General features: G+C 46.0%; 1 protein-coding gene across 2 annotated transcripts in view; it reads left to right on the top strand.

The window, feature by feature from the left end:
* The window catches only part of LOC144694539 (zinc finger matrin-type protein 4), a 402,800-nt gene that overhangs the window by 145,277 nt on the left and 238,651 nt on the right, over nt 1–18,872 (top strand). For both annotated transcript variants that reach the window (XM_078565096.1, XM_078565095.1), the window contains exon 5: nt 156–377. In XM_078565096.1, the coding sequence (XP_078421222.1) occupies nt 156–377 (222 nt within the window). The remainder of the gene's footprint in view (nt 1–155; nt 378–18,872) is intronic.

Genomic DNA, 18,872 nt, shown 5'->3' with positions numbered 1-18,872 from the left:
AGATGTGCTGAAAGGCTGAAATGAGGTCAATGGATTGGGAGGAGACTGTAGTGGACTAGATGGGCTGAGTGGCCTGTTTCACTGCTGTACATTCTGTGTGAATCCTTTGTTCATAGATATGATTTTTACCCTGTAATTATTATTTTATATCCCAGAGTCTCCTCCTGATGTGTTACAACCTGCAGCTCCCATCTTCTCAGGCCTTCCCATCACAGACAACGGTGACTCAGGCAAGTTCTGTCAGCTTTGCAGTGCCTGGTTCAACAACCCAATGATGGCCCAACAGCACTACGAGGGCAAGAAGCACAAGAAGAATGCAGCCAGGGCCAAGCTCTTGGAGCAGTTAGGTGAAACACTGGATTCGGAAGCCCTCAGAGGTAAGCATGGCTGGTTTCTTTTTTAAGACACTCTTTTTGGCATATTTCCCAGATTCTCCAAAGCATCTTCAATATTTTACAAGGCAAAACTTGCCTTTTTCTCTCTCTCTCGCTCTCTCTCACTTCATCAAATATTTATTCAGTCACTGTTTGATCTCACTCCCTCAGTTTCCTTCTTTTAAGATAGTTCTGCTCCGGGCTCCAAACTGAGCACGATTACACATTCTAGGTTTAATCTCCAAAGAATTGACTGCACTCAGTAATGCCATCAACAGTTAAGGCCTCCCGATAAGTTACTGAACATTAACAGTGAGGCAATACTCTCTAATGAAGACTCAATATCCAAGAACAAGGGTTTGGGCTCTCAATTTCAGCGGGTTGAGAGAATCTCAGGGTGTACTCCCTGATCTGGGTGCTGCGCTGTAGATATCAGTGAAGTTCCTAGGCTGAGTTTCCAAATCTGAGTGAGTTGGTGTGGAGGCACTATGTTCAGTGCCCCTGGATTCAGGAAGGTGAAGAGAAAAATAATAACCCGACTTTTGTGCTCCTGATCTCTCCCTTCCCCTAGCCCGCCAGGCAAATCTTCCTTGAATTCTCCCCACTGCCCTTGTCCTGAACTTGCATCTTTCCCTAGTTTCTCTCCCATCCCCCCTCTTGCCCTCTCTCTGCTCACCTTGTCCATGACACCCACCTCCTGTTCACTCGATCACCAAACTGCTGATCGCACAACTTCCCCACCTGCTTTGTTAGCCGATATTGCAACAGCTCACTCTTTTTAGATATTGTCCCCCTTTACTTTAAATCTTCCATCATCACCCCTCTCCTCAGAAAAAAACAACCCTTGACCCCCCCACCGTTCTTGAAAACTACTGCCCCATCTCCAACTCCCCTTTCCTCTCCAAAGTTCTTGAATGTGTTAGCGTCTCCCAAATCCATTCCCAACTTTCCCAGAACTCCATGTTTCAATCCCTCCAATGAGGTTTCCACCCAGCCACGGCGCCAAAACAGTTCTTATCAGAGTCACAAATGACATCCTGTGTGACTGTGACAAAGGTAAACTTTCCCTCCTGCTCCTTCTCAACCTGCCCGCAACCTTTGACACAGTTGACCCCGCACCATCCTCCGCCAACACCTTTCCATAGCCCTCCAGCTGGGTGGGACTGATCTCACCTAGTTCCATTCTTAGCTATCTAATCATAGCCAGAGAATCACTTGCAATGGCGTTTCTTCCTGCTCCAGCACCATTACCTCTGTTGCCCCCCGTCAAGGATCTAGCCTTCATCTCCCACTATTTCTTAGCCACATGCTGCCCCTCAGCAACATCTTCAGAAAGCACAGTGTCAGTTTTCACATGCTTTTTCTTTTATTCATGGGATGTAGGCTTTGCTGGCTGGGCGAGCATTTATTGCCCATCCCTAGTCGCCCTTGAGAAGATGGTGGTGAGCTGCCTCCTTGAACCACTGCAGTCCATGTGGTGTGGGTACAGCCACAGTGCTGTTAGGAAGGGAGTTCCAGGATTTTGGCCGAGCGACAGTGAAGGAACGGCCGATATATTTCCAAGTCAGGATGGTGAGTGACTTGGAGGGGAACTTCCAGGTGGTGGTGTTCCCATGTATTTGCTGCCCCGTCCTTCTAGATGGTAGTGGTCATGGGTTTGGAAGGTGCTGTCTAAGGAGCCTTGGTGAATGCTTGCAGTGCATCTTGTAGATGGTACACACTACTGCTACTGTGCTTCAGTGGTGGAGGGAGTGAATGTTTGTGGATGTAGTACCAATCAAGCAGGGCTGCTTTGTCCTGGATGGTGTCAAGCTTCTCGAGTGTTGTGGGAGCTGAACTCTTCCAGGCAAATGGGGAGTATTCCATCACACTCCTGACTTGTGCCTTGTAGATGGTGGACGGGCTTTGGGGAGTAAGGAGGTGAGTTACTCATCGCAGGATTCCCAGCCTCTGACCTGCTCTTGTAGTTACAGTATTTATATGGCTAGTCCAGTTCAGTTTCTGGTCAATGGTAATCCCCAGGATGTTGATAGTGGGGGATTCAGTGATGGTAATTCCATTGAACATCAAGGGGCGATGGTTAGATTCTCTTTTGTTGGAGATGGTCATTGCCTGGCACTTGGGTGGCACAAATGTTACTTGCCACTTGTCAGCCCAAGCCTGTATATTGTCCAGGTCTTGCTGCATTTGGACATGGACTGCTTCAGCATCTGAGGAGTTACGAATGGTTCTGAATGTTGTGCAGTCATCAGTGAACATCCCCACTTCTGACCTTATGATGGAAGGAAGGTCATTAATGAAGCAGCTGAAGATGGTTGGGTCGAGGACAGTACCCTGAGGAACTCCTGCAGTGATGTCCTGGAGCTGAGATGACTGACATCTAATAACCACAACCATTTCCCTTTGTGCTACGTATGACTCTAAACAGTGGAGAGTTTCCCCCAATTCCCATTGACACCAGTTTTGCTAGGGTTCCTTGATGCCACACTCGGTCAAATGTGGCCTTGATGTCAAGGGCAGTCACTCTCACCTCACCTCTGGAGTTCAGCTCTTTTGTCCATGTTTGAACCAAGGCTGTAATGAGGTCAGGAGCTGAGTGGCCTTGGCGGAACCCAAACTGAGCATCAGTGAGCAGGTTATTGCTATGCAAGTGCTGCTTGATAGCACCGTTGATGACCCTTTCTATTACTTTACTGATGATCAAGAGCAGACTGATGGGGCAGTAATTGGCCAGGTTGGATTTGTCCCACTTTTTGCGTACAGGACATACCTGGGCAATTTTCCACATAGCCGGGTAGATGCCAGTGTTGGAGCCGTAATGGAACAGTTTGGCTAGGGCTGTGGCAAGTTCTGGAAAACAAGTCTTCAGTACTATTGCCGGAATATTGTCAGGCCCTATAGCTTTTGCACTAACCAGTGCCTTCAGCCGTTTCTTGATATCATGTAGAGTGAATTGAATCGGCTGAAGACTGGCATTGGTGAGGCTGGGGACCTCCAGAGGAGACCAGGATAGATCATCCACTTGGCACTTCTGGCTGTAGATTGTAGCAAATGCTTTAGTCTTATCTTTGCACTGATGTGCTGGGTTCCCTCTTCATTGAGGATGGGGATATTTGTGGAGCCTCCTCCTCCAGTGAGTTGTTTAATTGTCCACCACCATTCAGGATTGGACATGGCAGGACTGCAGAGCTTAGATCTGGTCCTTTGGTGGTGGAATCGCTTAGCTCTGTCTATCACTTGCTGCTTATGCTGTTTGACATGCAAGCAGTCCTGTGTTATAGCTTAAAAGCAAAATACTGCGGATGCTGGAAATCTGAAACAAAATCAAAAAAAGGTGGAAAACTCAGCAGGTCTGACAGCATCTGTGGAGAGGAAGACAGTTAACGTTTCGAGCCCGTATGACTCTTCATGAGAACTTCTGATGAAGAGTCATACGGATTCGAAACATTAATTGTATTCCTCTCTGCAGATGCTGTCAGACCTGCTGAGTTTTTCCAGCTATTGTTGCCTGTGTTATAGCTTCCGTCTCCGTCACATCTGTTCTGATGACGCTACCTTCAAAAACAGCTCCTCTGACATGTCCTCCTTCTTCCTTAACCGAGGTTTTCCATCCACGGTCGTTGACAGGGCCCTCAACCGTGTCCGGCCCATATCCCGCGCATCCTCCCTCACGCTTTCTCCTCCTTCCCAGAAACATGATAGGGTCCCCCTTGTCCTCACTTATCACCCCACCAGCCTCCGCATTCAAAGGATCATCCTCCGCCATTTCCGCCAACTCCAGCATGATGCCACCACCAAACACATCTTCCCTTCACCCCCCCTGACGGCATTCCGTAGGGATCGTTCCCTCCGGGACACCCTGGTCCACTCCTCCATCACCCCCTACTCCTCAACCCCCACTTATGGCACCTCCCCATGCCCACGCAGAAGATGCAACACCTGCCCCTTCACTTCCTCTCTCCTCACCGTCCAAGGGCCCAAACACTCCTTTCAAGTGAAGCAGCATTTCACTTGCATTTCCCCTAACTTAGTCTACTGCATTCGTTGCTCCCAATGCGGTCTCCTCTACATTGGAGGGACCAAACGCAAACTGGGCGACCGTTTTGCGGAACACCTGCGGTCTGTCCGCAAGAAAGACCCAAACCTCCCTGTCGCTTGCCATTTTAACACTCCACCCTGTTCTCTTGCCCACATGTCTGTCCTTGGCTTGCTGCATTGTTCCAGTGAAGCCCAACGCAAACTGGAGGAACAGCACCTCATCTTCCGACTAGGCACTTTACAGCCCTCCAGACTGAATATTGAATTCAACAACTTTAGATCTTAAACTCCCCCTCCCCCCATCCCCACCCCGTTTCTTTCCCCCCCCCGCTTTTTTTTTCAATAATTTATATAGATTCTTCTTTCCCCACCTATTTCCATTATTTTTAAATCTAAAACTAAAACCTTTAGTCTTTCCACCCCACCCCCACTAGAGCTGTACTTTGAATATCCTGTCCTCCATTCTTAATTAGCACTTTTCTCAGACAAATACCACCACCTTCAACACCTCTTTGACCCTTTTGTCTGTGACATCTTTTGATTATCTGCTCATCTCCACAATCATCACACCCTCAATGTGTCTCTCCGCCCCCCCCCACCACCGCCCCCCCCCCCCCACCATCCACCTTAAACCAATTTATATTTCTCCCTTCTTCTAACTATGCTCCAGTTCTGCCGAAGGGCCGTGAAGGCTCGAAACGTTAACTGATTTCTTCTCCGCCGATGCTGCCAGACTTGCTGAGTTTTTCCAGGTAATTCTGTTTTTGTTATAGCTTCACCAGGTTGACACCTCATTTTTAGGTATGCCTGGTGCTGCTCCTGGCATGCCCTCCTGCACTGACTTGATGGTAATGGTAGAGTGGGGGATATGGGGGCCCATGAGGTTACAGATTGTGTTCGAGTATAACTCTGCTGCCACTGATGGCCGACAGTGCCTCATGGGTGCCCAGTCTTGAGTTGCTAGATCTGTTCGAAATCTATCCCATTTAGCACGGTGGTGGTGACACACAGCATGATGGAGGGTATCCTCAATGTGAAGACGGGACTTTGTCTCCACAATGACTGTGCGGTGGTCACTCCTACCGATACTTTCATGGTAGGCAGGTTGGTGAGGATGAGGTCAACTATGTTTTTGCCTCTTGTTGGCTCCCTCACCACCTGCCGCAGACCCAGTCTAGAAGCTATGTCCTTTAGGACTTGGCCAGTTTGGTTAAGTGCTACCGAGCCACTCTTGATGATGGACATTGAAGTCCCCCCACCCAGAGTACATTCTGCGCCCTTGCCACCCTCAGTGCTTCCTCCAAGTGGTTTTCCACATGGAGGAGCATTGATTCATCAGCCAAGGAAGGGAGGTGCATATTAACCAGCAGGAGGTTTTCTTGCCTATGTTTGACCTGATGCCATAAAGCTTCATGGGGTCCAGATGTTGAGAACTCCCAGGGCAACTCCATCCTGACTGTATACCACTGTTCCACCACCTCTGGCCAAGACAGACCCAGGGATGGTGATGTCTGGGACATTATCTGTAAGATATGATTCCGTGAGTATGATAATGTCAGGATGTTGCATGACCAGTCTGTGAGACTGCTCTCACAATTTTGGCACTAACCCCCAGTTGTTAGTAAGGAGGATTTTGTGGGGTCAACAGGGCTGAGATTGTCATTGTCAATGCCGGCTTGTCCATCCGGCTTCATTCCTATTTTGAGTCTTTATAGCAGTTTGATACAACTGAGTGGCTTGCTTGGCCATTTAAGAATCAACCACATTGCTGTGGATTTAGAGCCACATATAGGCCAGAGCAGGTAAGGATGGCAGATTTCCTTAAGGGCATTAGTGAGCCAGATAGGCTTTTACAACAATCAGCAATGGTTTCATGGTCATCATTAGACTTTTAATTCCAGATTTTTATTGAATTCAAATTTGAACCTGGGTCCCCAGAGCATTATCCTGGGCCTCTGGATTACTAGTTCAGCGATAATACCACTACGCCATCACCTCCCCGTAACGCTGATGACACCCAGCTCTACCTCACCACCATTTCTTTCGACTCCTCTCCTGCTGTTAAATTTATCAGACTGCTTATCTGACATCCAGTAATGGATGCGTAGAAAGTTCCTCCAATTAAATATTGGAAGCCTGAAGCTATTATTTTCAGTCCCCAGTCCAAACTCCATTCCCGAACTACCGACTCCATCCCTCTCCCTGATAACAGTCTGAGATTAAGCCCGTCTGTTCACAACATTAGTGTCGCATTTGATTCCAATATGTGCTTCTGACACCATATTAATGCCGTCACTGAAACTGCAACTTTCTCCTCGTAACATCATCCGACTTTGTCGCTGTCTCAGCTCATCTCAGCTGAAACCCCATTCATGCCTTCATTACCTCCAGACCCGACCATTCCAACACACTCCTGGCTGCTCTCCCACATTCTACCCTCCATAATCTTGAGATCATCCAAAACTCTGCTGCCCGTGTCTTAACTCACAGCAAGTCCCGTTCCCTATAACCCCTGTGCTCATGGACTTACATTGGCTCCCAGTGAAGTACAGCCCCAATTTCAAAATTCCCATTCTTCCTTTCAAATCCCTCCATGGCTTCACCCCTTCCGATCTCATCCAGCCCCACAACCCTTCAAAATATCTGCACTCCTCTAATTCCAGCCTCTTGGGTATCCCTGATTTTAATCGCTCCATCATTGGTGGCCGCACCTCAGCTGCCTGGAACCTAATCTCTGGAATTCCATCCCTATTCCTCTCTGCATCTCTACCTCACTCTCCTCCTTTAAGACACTCCTCAAAACCTACCTCTTTGACCAAGATTTTGGTCATCTGACCTAATACTTCCTGAAGTGGCTCAGTGTAATATTTTGTTTTATAATTTTATTTTTTTTCTTTATTTTTTCATGGGGTGTGGACATCATTGGCAAAGCCAATATTTGTTGCCCATTCCTAATTGCCCTTGAACTGAGTGGCTTGCTAGGCTATTTCAGAGGACAGTTAAGAGTCAACCACATTGCTACAGGTCTGGAGTCAGAAGTCGGCCAGACTAGGTAAGGATAGCAGATTTACAAAAAAAAAAGACAAATCAATGATAGTTTCATAGTCATCATCACTAAGACTAACTTTCAATCATAGATTTATTAACTGAATTTGAATTCTACCAGCTGCCATGGTGGGATTTAAACTCATATCCCTATAGCATTAGACAGGACCCCTGGATTACTAGGACCAGTGACATTACCATTATGCTACTATTCCCCCCAAATGCTCCTATAAAGCAGCTTGGGCTGTTTTATCACGTTAAAGGTGCTATATAAATTGTTCCTGTTCTTGTTGATCACCATCCAGTGGCCTCGACTGGAAAGTGCACGAGCCTCGATGTTAAGCAAGGACCTGGTTTGCATGTGAGGCTCGCTACAGTCAAATAACCTGCTGATACTCAGTGCGTAGACTTGCACTTGAAGAATAATCATTTGGGTGAGGTGTTAGAGGTCCTCTAGTGTCTGCAAAACCATGCTGCGGAACATGTCCCACTCAATAGGGGTAGGAGGTTCAGACAACCTTACATATGTAAAAAAAAACATTTCATGGGATGTCAGTATCACGGGTAAAGCCAGCATTTGTTGCCCATCCCTAATTGCCCTTGAACTGAGTGGGTTGGCACACCATTTCAGAGGACAGTTAAGAGTCAGCTATGCTGTCAGGAGTCATATGTAGGCCAGACCAGGTAAGGATGGCAGATTTCCTTCCCTAAAGGGCATTCGTGAACCAGATGGGTTTTTAAAACAATGTGGCTTCATAGTCACTATCACATTTAATCCCAGATTTATTAATTGAATTTAAATTCCACCATCTACCTTAGCAGGATTTAAACCCATGTCCCCAGAACATTAGCCTGGATTACTAGGCTAGTGACATTACCACTACACCACCATCTCTCAACTATTAAAGGTGCTATTTCAAGACTTATCCTTTAAGATGGTGTGAGCTATGTCTAAGGGTTATTATATTCGGCATAGTTTGGTAGTTAGTTAGGTCTTAAACTTGTGGTCCTAGGGGCACAAACAGTGCACAAGCCTTGGCAATCCACCTCTCAAAGCCCAAAGCACCTTCATCCTACTTGATCGTATTTCATAACTTGCGTTTTCCTACATGTATGGAAGGGGCTGTTGCTGACGCTATTATCTAATTAATCGATAAGTCAACAGCTTGAGACATTAGGACCACAGGAGGAGAGAGAGGCTATTCAGCCCCTTAGGTCTCCGACACCATTCAATTAAATCACCAGCAGGGCTTTTAGCCCCTGGAGCCGGCTCTGTCATTCAACAAGATTATGGCTGGCCTTCTGCTTCAGCTCCATACCCGTGCTATCCCCAGACCCCTGAATTCCCTCAATACCCAAGCATCTTGTTTGTCTTGAGTATACTCAACAACTGAGCCCTCTGGGATAGAAAATTCACAATATTTTGAGTGAAGAGGTTTCTCCTCCTCACAGTCCTAAATGGCTGACCTTTTATTCTGAGCCCGTGACCCCCATGGGCTGGATTTGACGGCGACAAATTGGGCGGGATACCACCCTGCGCTTACGTAAGATGGCGAAGACCTGCCATCATCACGCTAGCCTCTGATATCACGGAAGGTACTGGGGCACCTGAATCGGAAGCCCACCCACCACTTTGGGGAAAAAAGAACCATTGAGAAGCTATTGAGCTTCTTAAAGACCCAGTCGACTGCAGTTTTTTGTTAACTGCACATTCCATTTCTCGGTCATCAGATGGGAGAAAGTTTGGGAGCGATTTCCAGCGGGAATAAGGAGACGGCACAAGGGCGAATGAAAAGGCCTGCAGATGGGACCATGGCTACACGGAGCAGCAGAGTCAGCTGCTGAAGGAGGTAGAGAGGGGTTTATTTATTCACTGTTCTTAGGCAGCCATTACAAATAAGAAGAGAGTGAGAGGGCAGGGAGCTTTTAAATTGTTGGCCGGGACCGATTTCCAGTCGATGGCAAAGCCCCTCTTCTGCCTGACCTCCTGGCCTAGATGCCTGATGAGGCGCAGAGCCTCCCTTCCCAGCACTAGTTGGCTGCCTTCCTGCCAGGCAATGGCCGCTAATCGACCATCCGACACTTGATTTGCCATGTTGAGACAGCGGAGGCAGGAGCGAGTGGACCATGCACACACTTCCCGTTCTGCCTCCCTCACCCCACCAGAAACCACCAAATCCAGCCCCATGTTCTAGCCCTCCCAGCCCGGGAAAATACTTTCTCAGCATCTGTCCTCGATCATGACTCATCTCCATCTCAACTCCGTTTAGCTGCCTTTGGCCCACGACCCTTGATATCCTACCCACAAAAATCTCTTGATCGCATAGCAATATGGTTTAAGTTTAACACGACGGCCCTCTGAGGCTGACTGAAGGGGAAATGCAATCAGACACAATCTGGGATTTAGTTTATTGGTGTCAATGATGTGTTAAAAAACAATAATCTTAGACAGCAGCCAAGTCACAAAGCGTATGTATTTGTTTCGGTTGTTAGATGCTAGCCTTGTGGCCTCTGTCAGCTGTGGCTCAGTGGGTTGTACTCTCTTGGCTCTGAGTTAGAAGGTTGTGTGTTCAAATACCATTCCAGGGACTTGAGCACCAAATCTAGGTTCACATTCCCATACCAAGAGCCTTCTACCCTGTTAGGGTTGCTGTCTTTAGGATGAAATGTTAAACTGGGGCCCCATCTGCCCTCTTGAGTTGGTATAAAAGATTGCACAGCCACTATTTTGAAGAGCTGCATTGGGAGTTTTCAATACTCAACTAACATCACTCTGGGGTGGTGTGGGTAGAAACAGATTATCAGGTCACTGCCTTGTTGTTTGCAGGATCTTGCTGTGCACAAATTGGCTGCCATATGCACTACAACAGAGGCTACGTTTCAAAAAGTGTTTCATTGGCTGCTAAAGCATTTTGGGACATCCTGAGGTTACGAAAGACACTATGCGTCTTTTACTCTCTGACTGAGTATCAGTTTGGTCGAATGTAGCGACGCAATTCATAGTAAACCATAAAAATTGTACAACCAAGGAAGGTTGCCACCCCTCATTGGCTGTAAAGCACTTTGTGATATCCTGAGGTAGTAAAAGTTGCTATATAAATGCAAGTTCTTTCTTTAACTGGACTTCAGCCAGGATGTGCATTAAATTCGCATCAGCATTGGCTCAGTTTCCCTCCTTGTGCTGATAGATGATAATGAACTAAACCCATTCCTCCAGCTGCTATATTAATCTGGAACTGAGCCTTTAGAATAATTCAACAGTGTCACAATTACTACATTTGATTTATGTATATAAATGTATACTCTAATTTATGTTACCAAGTCAACCATTGCAGCAATAAGGCATTTATTGTTCATACATTTAACTCGGGTCCCAGGTATTGCATTGTGACTGAATTATATCGAAGGACTGGGAGAAATAATTATTACTAAATTATGGGTTTGGCAAAGTAAACAATAAATAATGGATACTGAGGAATGAGATACAAGCTGGAACCTAATCAAAGAGATTGGGGGGGTTTACATACAAAAAATGTATAGGAGTGAGATATAGGCTAGAATCTGAATGAGAGATTTGGAGGAGTTTTATATATAGAAAAGCAGATACCAAGGAGTGAGATACAAACTGGAATCTAACCAAGGGGTTTGGGTGATTTATTTATAGAATAACAAAAACTCAGGAGTGAGAGTTACAGACTGGAATCTAATCGAGGTGTTCAGCTTGGTTTATAAATGGAATAACAGATACCCAGGAGTGAGTCACAGACTGGAATCTAGTCGAAGGGTTTAGGTGGTTTATATATAGAACAACAGATGCCCGGGAGTGAATTACAGACTGGAATCTAATCAAGGGGTTTGGGGTGGTTTGTATATAGAATAACAGATACCTGGGAGTGAGTTACAGACTGGAATCTAACCGAGGGGTTTGGGGTGATTTATATATAGAATAACAGATACCTGGGATAAAAGCAAAATACTGCGGATGCTGGAAATCTGAAACAAAAACAAAAATACCTGGAAAAACTCAGCAGGTCTGACAGCATCTGCGGAGAGGAACACAGTCAACATTTTGAGTCCGTATGACTCTTCATCAGAACTAAGAAATATAGAAATGAGGCGGAATATAAGCTGGTTGAGGGGGGGGTGGGACAGGTAGAGCTAGATAAAGGGCCAGTGATAGGTGGAGGCAAAGAAGAGATTGCCAAAGATGTCATAGACAAAAGGACAAAGGGGTGTTGACTGTGGTGATATTAGCTGAGGAATATGCTAATGATGACATTAAGGGTAGAAAGCAGGACAAGCAAGTGACAGATAGCCCTAGTGGGGGTGGGGTGGGGGGAAGGGATCGAAATAGGCTAAAAGGTAGAGATAAAACAATAGATGGAAATACATTTAAAAATAATGGAAATAGGTGGGAAAAGTAAAATATATATAAAAGTATAAATATAAAAAATTATAAATTATTGGAAAAAGGGGGATCGGAAAGGGGGTGGGGAAGGAGGAAAGAGTTCATGATCTAAAGTTGTTGAACTCAATATTAAGCCCGGAAGGCTGTAAAGTGCCTAGTCGGAAGATGAGGTGCTGTTCCTCCAGTTTGCGATGAGCTTCACTGGAACAATGCAGCAAGCCAAGGACGGACATGTGGGCACGAGAGCAGGGTGGAGTGTTGAAATGGCAAGTGACAGCGACAGATACCTGGGAGTGAGTTACAGACTGGAATCTAATTGAGGGGTTCGATTGATTTATGCAGAAGGACAGATACCCAGGAGTGAGTTACTGGCTGGAATCAATAGAGGGATTCAGACATTGTAGATGTGGACTTCCTTTGCTTCCAATCATTTTCCACGCCACCTTTTCTCCCAGGTCCAAGATGTCCAGCTTTACCTCAAACATTATTCGTGTGGGACCTTTGACACTGAGGCTGCTTCAGAATTGTAGTCATTGCAGTCTGGCCTGATAACACCTGGCATGTCCAGCATGGCGAATTGCAATACAGTGGAGATCAGTAGCCCAGTTCATCTCTTTTTCACTCATGACTTCCAGAATGCGGCCCCAGAAAACCCCACCCCAATCCCTCTACACTGACCTCAATGACGAAGACAGTGGTTGAATCGGCATCTCACTGATTCCATGTGAATTTGCACCATTTCCAACTTGCATGACAACCAATTTGAGGCCTTTACCTTGAAATGGCAGTCGCCTCATTGCCATGGTTATGGCAGACCTGGCCAATTATTGACCACCAATGGCGAGGGTTGATGGGCAGTAGAATTAAAGGGGGTGAATATTCTCGGGGCCTCTCCTGCTGCATTACCATATTGGTTTCGAGGAAATTCTTCAGTACCCAAAAAAAATTAGGGACCGCTCAAAGTGTAATGGATGTTGTGACAGATATGAAGCAGAGTTGCCAACCCTCCAGGATTGGCCTGGAGTCTCCAGGACTTGAAGGTCAGCCTCCAGGACACTGCTGTGTGTAATCCTGGAGAAAAATCATTGGGATATTTCAAAAAAATTTTCTCTTCGCATTTTCTTTGAACATTTCTCTTTACCAGATACAGAATTATTGAAAATGGAGGGTAAGAAAGGCTGTTTGGCTGACAGTCAAGCGTCATCCAATTGGGCAATGAGTCTTTTTGTTTTCCAATTGGGATAGGAAGGAAGTGCGTCACAAGAATGAATGGCTAGAGTGTGGGAGCAAGTCATGTGATGAAGCCTCCAGGAATACATTTAATCACAGTTGGCAACACTAGTGTGAGGGCAATAAGTTGAATGGCCTCTTCCATTGTCACTGACTGTAGCTATGACCTCAGCCCCAGAAGTGAAAAATTAGGACAATCTCACCAACTCCACTCACCCACCCCCTTCCCCCTTCCCCGACCCCCACCCCCCCCAACCCACATGTGCTACTTTAGCCCCTTTTCACTGCAGTGTTTTAACAGCAGTTTGGGGTTTTATCCCCATTCCTATCCATCATTCCCCTTAATCTCAACCCTTGGTGACACGCTCAGCTTGTCGCTCTGCTGTTGTCATAGTCTATAAAATGTGGAATCATACGCTGAGTATATAATAAATCCCAGGGCTGAAAATCAATCGTAAAAAAATCTCTTGAAGTGAGTGTTGTTTTTAACATAAATCAATTTCCTAAATGCCTGCAGCTTAATTGCAGTGAAAGATGTCATGTCACAGTTAGAAGCCAATGTTCATTGAACCAACGACCCTCCCCGAAGTGCAGTACGCATTGTGAATCTTTGAAATAAGCAAGCACATTGAGTGCCATGGTGGATAACGCACCATTCTGTGTTGGACACTGCCCATCCGCCACTCTGTTAGACCATCAGTCGGCACATCCCATCAAGGGGTGTGGGCCTAGTAGAGTAGCAACTACTGCAAGGGGACTAGCAACCAGAGAACTTGACTTCACATCTCACTGGAGGCCAATTACTCAGGAGGAAGTCCCGCCTCAGAGGGCTGCCAGCCAATGTGATTGGCTGGTAGCTCTCTAGTTGCAACAGCGCCAGAAGCTGTAGCGGCCAGGACTGGGACAGTCCCCAGCGTCTCAGTGCCGGGAGTCTCAGGGTGGGGAGGGGAGATGAGGCCCAGGGTGGTTGGGTAGGGGTGTTGGCGGAAAGGCCAGGGGGGGTAGAAAGCAGCTGCAGGGCCTGACAGTTTGGGGGGTTGGGGGTGGGGGCGGGTGTGTGGCAGGTGTTGAAAGGAGGCCGTTGATGGAGGCCTGAGCAGGGTCACTTTTCAGGCTTTCCCCCCCCCAGTACCTGAGCCGGCCTGAAGATTGAGGCTGGATAGGAAACAGCCCTTAAGGGGTCATTAATTGGCCCAGGCCTCACCCATCCCACTGGTAAGATTGCGGAGAGGTTGGAACAGGTGGAAACTCGGTGGGATGGCCATCCGGAGAATTTTACGGACACCCCCTGCCTACAAACCCGCTGGCGGGGGAGTGTAAAATTCAACCCCGTAAATTAAAAAGGACTAATAATCCAGAGAAAATCAGTGCGTCAGTTTGTGAATTTGAGTTTTTTTTTAAACTTAGAAACAAAAAACTGTTCTCAGTTAAAAGTGAACATGTGGCAATGTCATTAAACAAAAAAAAAATAGCCAATTCACGAATGTCCTTCAGGGAAGGAAATCTGCCACCCTTACCCGGTCTGGCCTACCTGTAAGTTCAGAGCCCATGCCAATGTGATTGACTCTTAACCAATCTCTGGAATGTATTAGCAAGCTAGCCGATTGTATCAAAACATTACTGCAGGGGTTCCAAACCCTAACCCTGATCCCATCAGCATCTTCGCAGTGCAACTAGGAATGGGCAATAAATAAATGCCAGTGCTGCCCACGGCACAGGAGTGAAGAAACAGGAGATCTGAATGGGTGACTACAGCATGCGCTTTGCTGAAAAACAAGGGTTAAAGACCAGGTTAGAAATTCAGCTTGCAGGAGGGAATTACCTAGTGAGCTTGGCCCAGTCTCAAACACCAGTCCGTTGCCAGTGGAAACCAGTACTTTAAAGGGAAATTGGAGAGAGGCCCCTGAACGCATGAGGGACTCATAAAAATACCTAGAAGCAAAATAAAACCTTTCAGTTTTGTTCATGCAGATTAATTCTGGTGACTGGGAGAGAGATGGGACGTTTCTGCAACTGAGGGAAAAACACTTACGTGTTCATTTTCGCTAAAGCATAATGGCCTGCATCAGGAAGGTAGATGATTCGGTACCTGCATGGCATTAATCACGCTCATTTAGAAACTTCAAGCTAACTGAGATAATCATTTTGGAAATTTGACCAAAGAAAATCATTTATTTTTCCCTTAGAAATATTAGAGAGGTTGTAGAGTGCTGATAGATAGAGCACTACAAACCTACAAACGGTATGTTATTAAATATGAAGGTTTATCCAATCTCACCTTGGAGAGGGTTGTGGGGGTGGGAGGGGGGGGAGGCAGGAGCTTAACAATCGCAGAGGGTGGAGCCCTGGGGTGACAGTGGAGGGTGGGGCGCTGGGGTGACCATGGCCCATATTACCTTTGTGGACCCCAGGGTTTCACTCCTGGTCCCCCAGGGTTGACCAAAGTAATTCAGCACTTACCTCTCCTGGGTGGGTTCTCCTCCATCGCTGTTGAACGGGTTGGAGTGTGCTCCAATCAGCCAGATGTGTTTCAGTGCATAGCTTCTCACCTGTAAGTCATGATTATGCGATTATGTTCCTGCTGAGGCCCACTTATCAAAATTAGAAACTGGGAAAGAAAGGTCAGTCAGTCTGTCCTCATGATGTATGACCAGGATTGCAAAGACCCGTTGGCAACACTGGTCTTCATTTATAATTTTAATTTATAATTATAGAGCCGTCAATGTTGACTGCCTTCACCTGGTGTAACAAGTACGAACATATGAAGTGGAAGCAAGAGTAGGCCATTCGGCCCATCAAACCTGCTCCACCATCCAATAAGATCATGGTTCATCTGTTTGTTTTACTAATTCCACATTCCCTTCCACCCCCGATAACCTTTGATTCCCTTACCTAACATGAATCTATCTACCTCTGTCTTAAAGATATTCAGTGACCCCCACCTCCACCGCCTCCTGAGGCAGAGAGTTCCAAAGTTGCACTGCCCTCTGAGAGAAAAAAAATTCTCATTACCTCTGTCCTCAAGGGGCGACCCCTAATATTAAAACAGTGACCCCTAGTTCTGGACTCACCCACAGGAGGAAACATCATTTCCACATCCAGTTTGCCAGGGCCTCAGAATGGGGCCATTATTATGGGCAACATGGCAGCCACTATTTTGGAAGGCGGCCTCCCTGTGTGTGCCCATCTCACCTGCCTGTTTCAGGCAATGGACCCCCTTTTAGTAAGTAAATGTGCTTAATTTTACTTCAACAGAGCCATGATTGCCATTTTAGAAAAGAAGACTTGCATTTATATAGCATCTGTCACAGCCCAGGACACTTTACAGACACTGAATTACTTGTGAAGTGTAGTCAGTGTTGTAATTTAGGAAACAGCAGCCAATTTGCACACAGCAAGATCCCACAAACAGCAGTGTGATCATGACCGGATAATCTGTTTTAGTGACATTGGTTGATGGATAAATATTAGCACTCTAGAGACTTGAGCACTAAATCTAGATTGACACTCCCAGTGCTGGGGGAATGCTGCACTGTCAGATACCGTCTTTTGGATGATGTTTGCCCTCGTGAATGGAGGTAAAAGATCCCACAACACTGTTTTGAAGAAGAGGGTTATCCCTGGTGTCCTGGCCAATATTTATCCATCAACCAACGTCACTAAAACAGATTATCCGGTCATTATCACACTGCTGTTTGTGGGACCTTGCTGTGTGCAAATTGGCTGCTGTTCCCTAAATGACAACACTGACTACACTTCACAAGTATTTCAGTGGCTGTAAAGTGCTTTGCAATGTCCTGGGTTGTGACAGGCACTCTATAAATGCAAGTCTTTCTTTCTAAAATGGCAATCATGACTCTATTGAAGTAAAAGTGCACAAATTTACTTACTAAAAAGGGGCCCCATCGCCTGAAACAGGCAGGCGAGTTGGACACCTGCAGGGAGGCCCCCTTCCAAAATGGCGACTGTCATGTTGCCGATAATAATGGCCACATTGTGAGGCCACGACTGCACCTGTTACACCAGGTGAAGGCTGTCAACGTTGACGGCTCTATAATAATAAATCTTATTAAATGATGATCATTGTTGCCAACGATCTTTGCAACCCTGGTCATACATCATGAGGGCAGACAGGCTGACCTTTCTTTCCCAGTTTCTAATTTTGATAAGTGGCCCTTAGCAGGAACATAATCGCATGATCGTGTCTTTAATTAAAAAAGCAGATCAAATAAATAAAGTTATGTTTGAGTACTTTAGTTGACGGAAATCTTATTTCGCTAGGGAATCATCTGTAAGTGACAGGTCACCTCTTAAACTAATATAAACTTTTTTATTCTATGTTGAATTTTTTTTTATCTTAAAAGGGTGGCATCTTTATGGAAAAAAAATATTTGGCAGCGCTCTAATCACAGGCCTGATTTTAACTCACACAAATCTCATTCCCTTACACAGAGTTAAAATCAGGCCCCACGTGTCTACAAACAGGGAACATAACGGTGTAAGTTCTATTCAAAAGCATCAACGCGTGCCCCATGCCCTGGTGACAAAAAAATTGCATTCAACTCAAGTTTTTTTTTAAATTCTTTCATGGGATGTGGCGAGTGTTGGCAAGGCCAGCATTTGTTGCCCATCCCTAATTGCCCTTGAACTGAGTGGCTAGCTAGGCCATTTCAGAGGGCAGTTAAGAATCAACTGCTTTGCTGTGGGCCTGGAGTCACATGTAGGCCAGACCAGGTGAAGACGGCAGATTTCCTTCCCCAAAGGGCACCAGGTATCTTTTAACAATAACCGGTGATAGTTGTCATGGTCACCATTACTGAGACTAGCTTTCAATTCCAGATTTGCTAATAATCAACTGATATTATTAAAGAAATCAGTTAAATTTATTCATTAATTGAATTCACACTCCACCAGCTGCCATGGTGGGGTTCAAACCCACATCCCTTTCGCATTAGCCTGGGCCGCTGGATTATTAGTCTAGTGACATTACCACTACCCTACTGTCTCTCTGGCATTGCTCGATTCTCGTTTGCTCTGATTAAAAAGGTGTCTTTGAAAGTGGCCCGGTTTAAGTTTTTGCAATTGCGAATGAAATTGACAAAGTTAAGTCTTCTATTATGACGAAGGGTTCAGACACTAGAGGGTCACGGGTTAAAGTTTGGAGTGTCAAAGGTAATAAAGGAAGTCAGAGGTAATGAAGGCAAGTCAGGGGGAATAAGGGAAGTTGTGGTAATAAGGAAAGTCAAGGTAATAAAGGCAGTTCAAGAGCATTTTGGAAATTTAGGGATCCGAGGAGCCAGACAGAGCCTCAAGTTTAACATATCATCTGATCAACAGCATCTCTGAGAGTGCAGCATTCCATCAGTACCACTCTGGAGCTTCAGTCTGAATTACCAGCACAAGTTTTCTGAAGTGGGGCTTGAACACACCAAGCTTGTAGTAGGAAGGCACCACTGAGCCATGACTAATGCTGTCACCTGTTGAGTAGCCTCTGTGTTTGGGAGATTATGGTGAACAGGCACCAGGCTGACGTTTGAAACTGTCTATTCCAGAATAGAGCCTGTGTATACTGATCGCTTCCTTCGGTGAGCACTCACTGTGCTCATCTTCACTAACACCACTATCACTGCTATTCTCATATAATAGGTTCTTGGAATGGAAGAATTTATCCTGGAATTAGTGCCCAGGGCTAGCTGAGCACGTCGCTGAATTTCTAACAAGCAACCAAGTGTAGAATGGGGATTGGGAGTTTGAGGGATAAGAGAAACATGAGAATG

This window comes from Cetorhinus maximus, chromosome 20 (assembly GCF_964194155.1).
Source record: "Cetorhinus maximus chromosome 20, sCetMax3.hap1.1, whole genome shotgun sequence".
NCBI lineage: Eukaryota > Metazoa > Chordata > Chondrichthyes > Lamniformes > Cetorhinidae > Cetorhinus > Cetorhinus maximus.
Note: the sequence above shows the minus strand (reverse complement) of the source record. Positions and strands in the feature narration are given on the sequence as shown.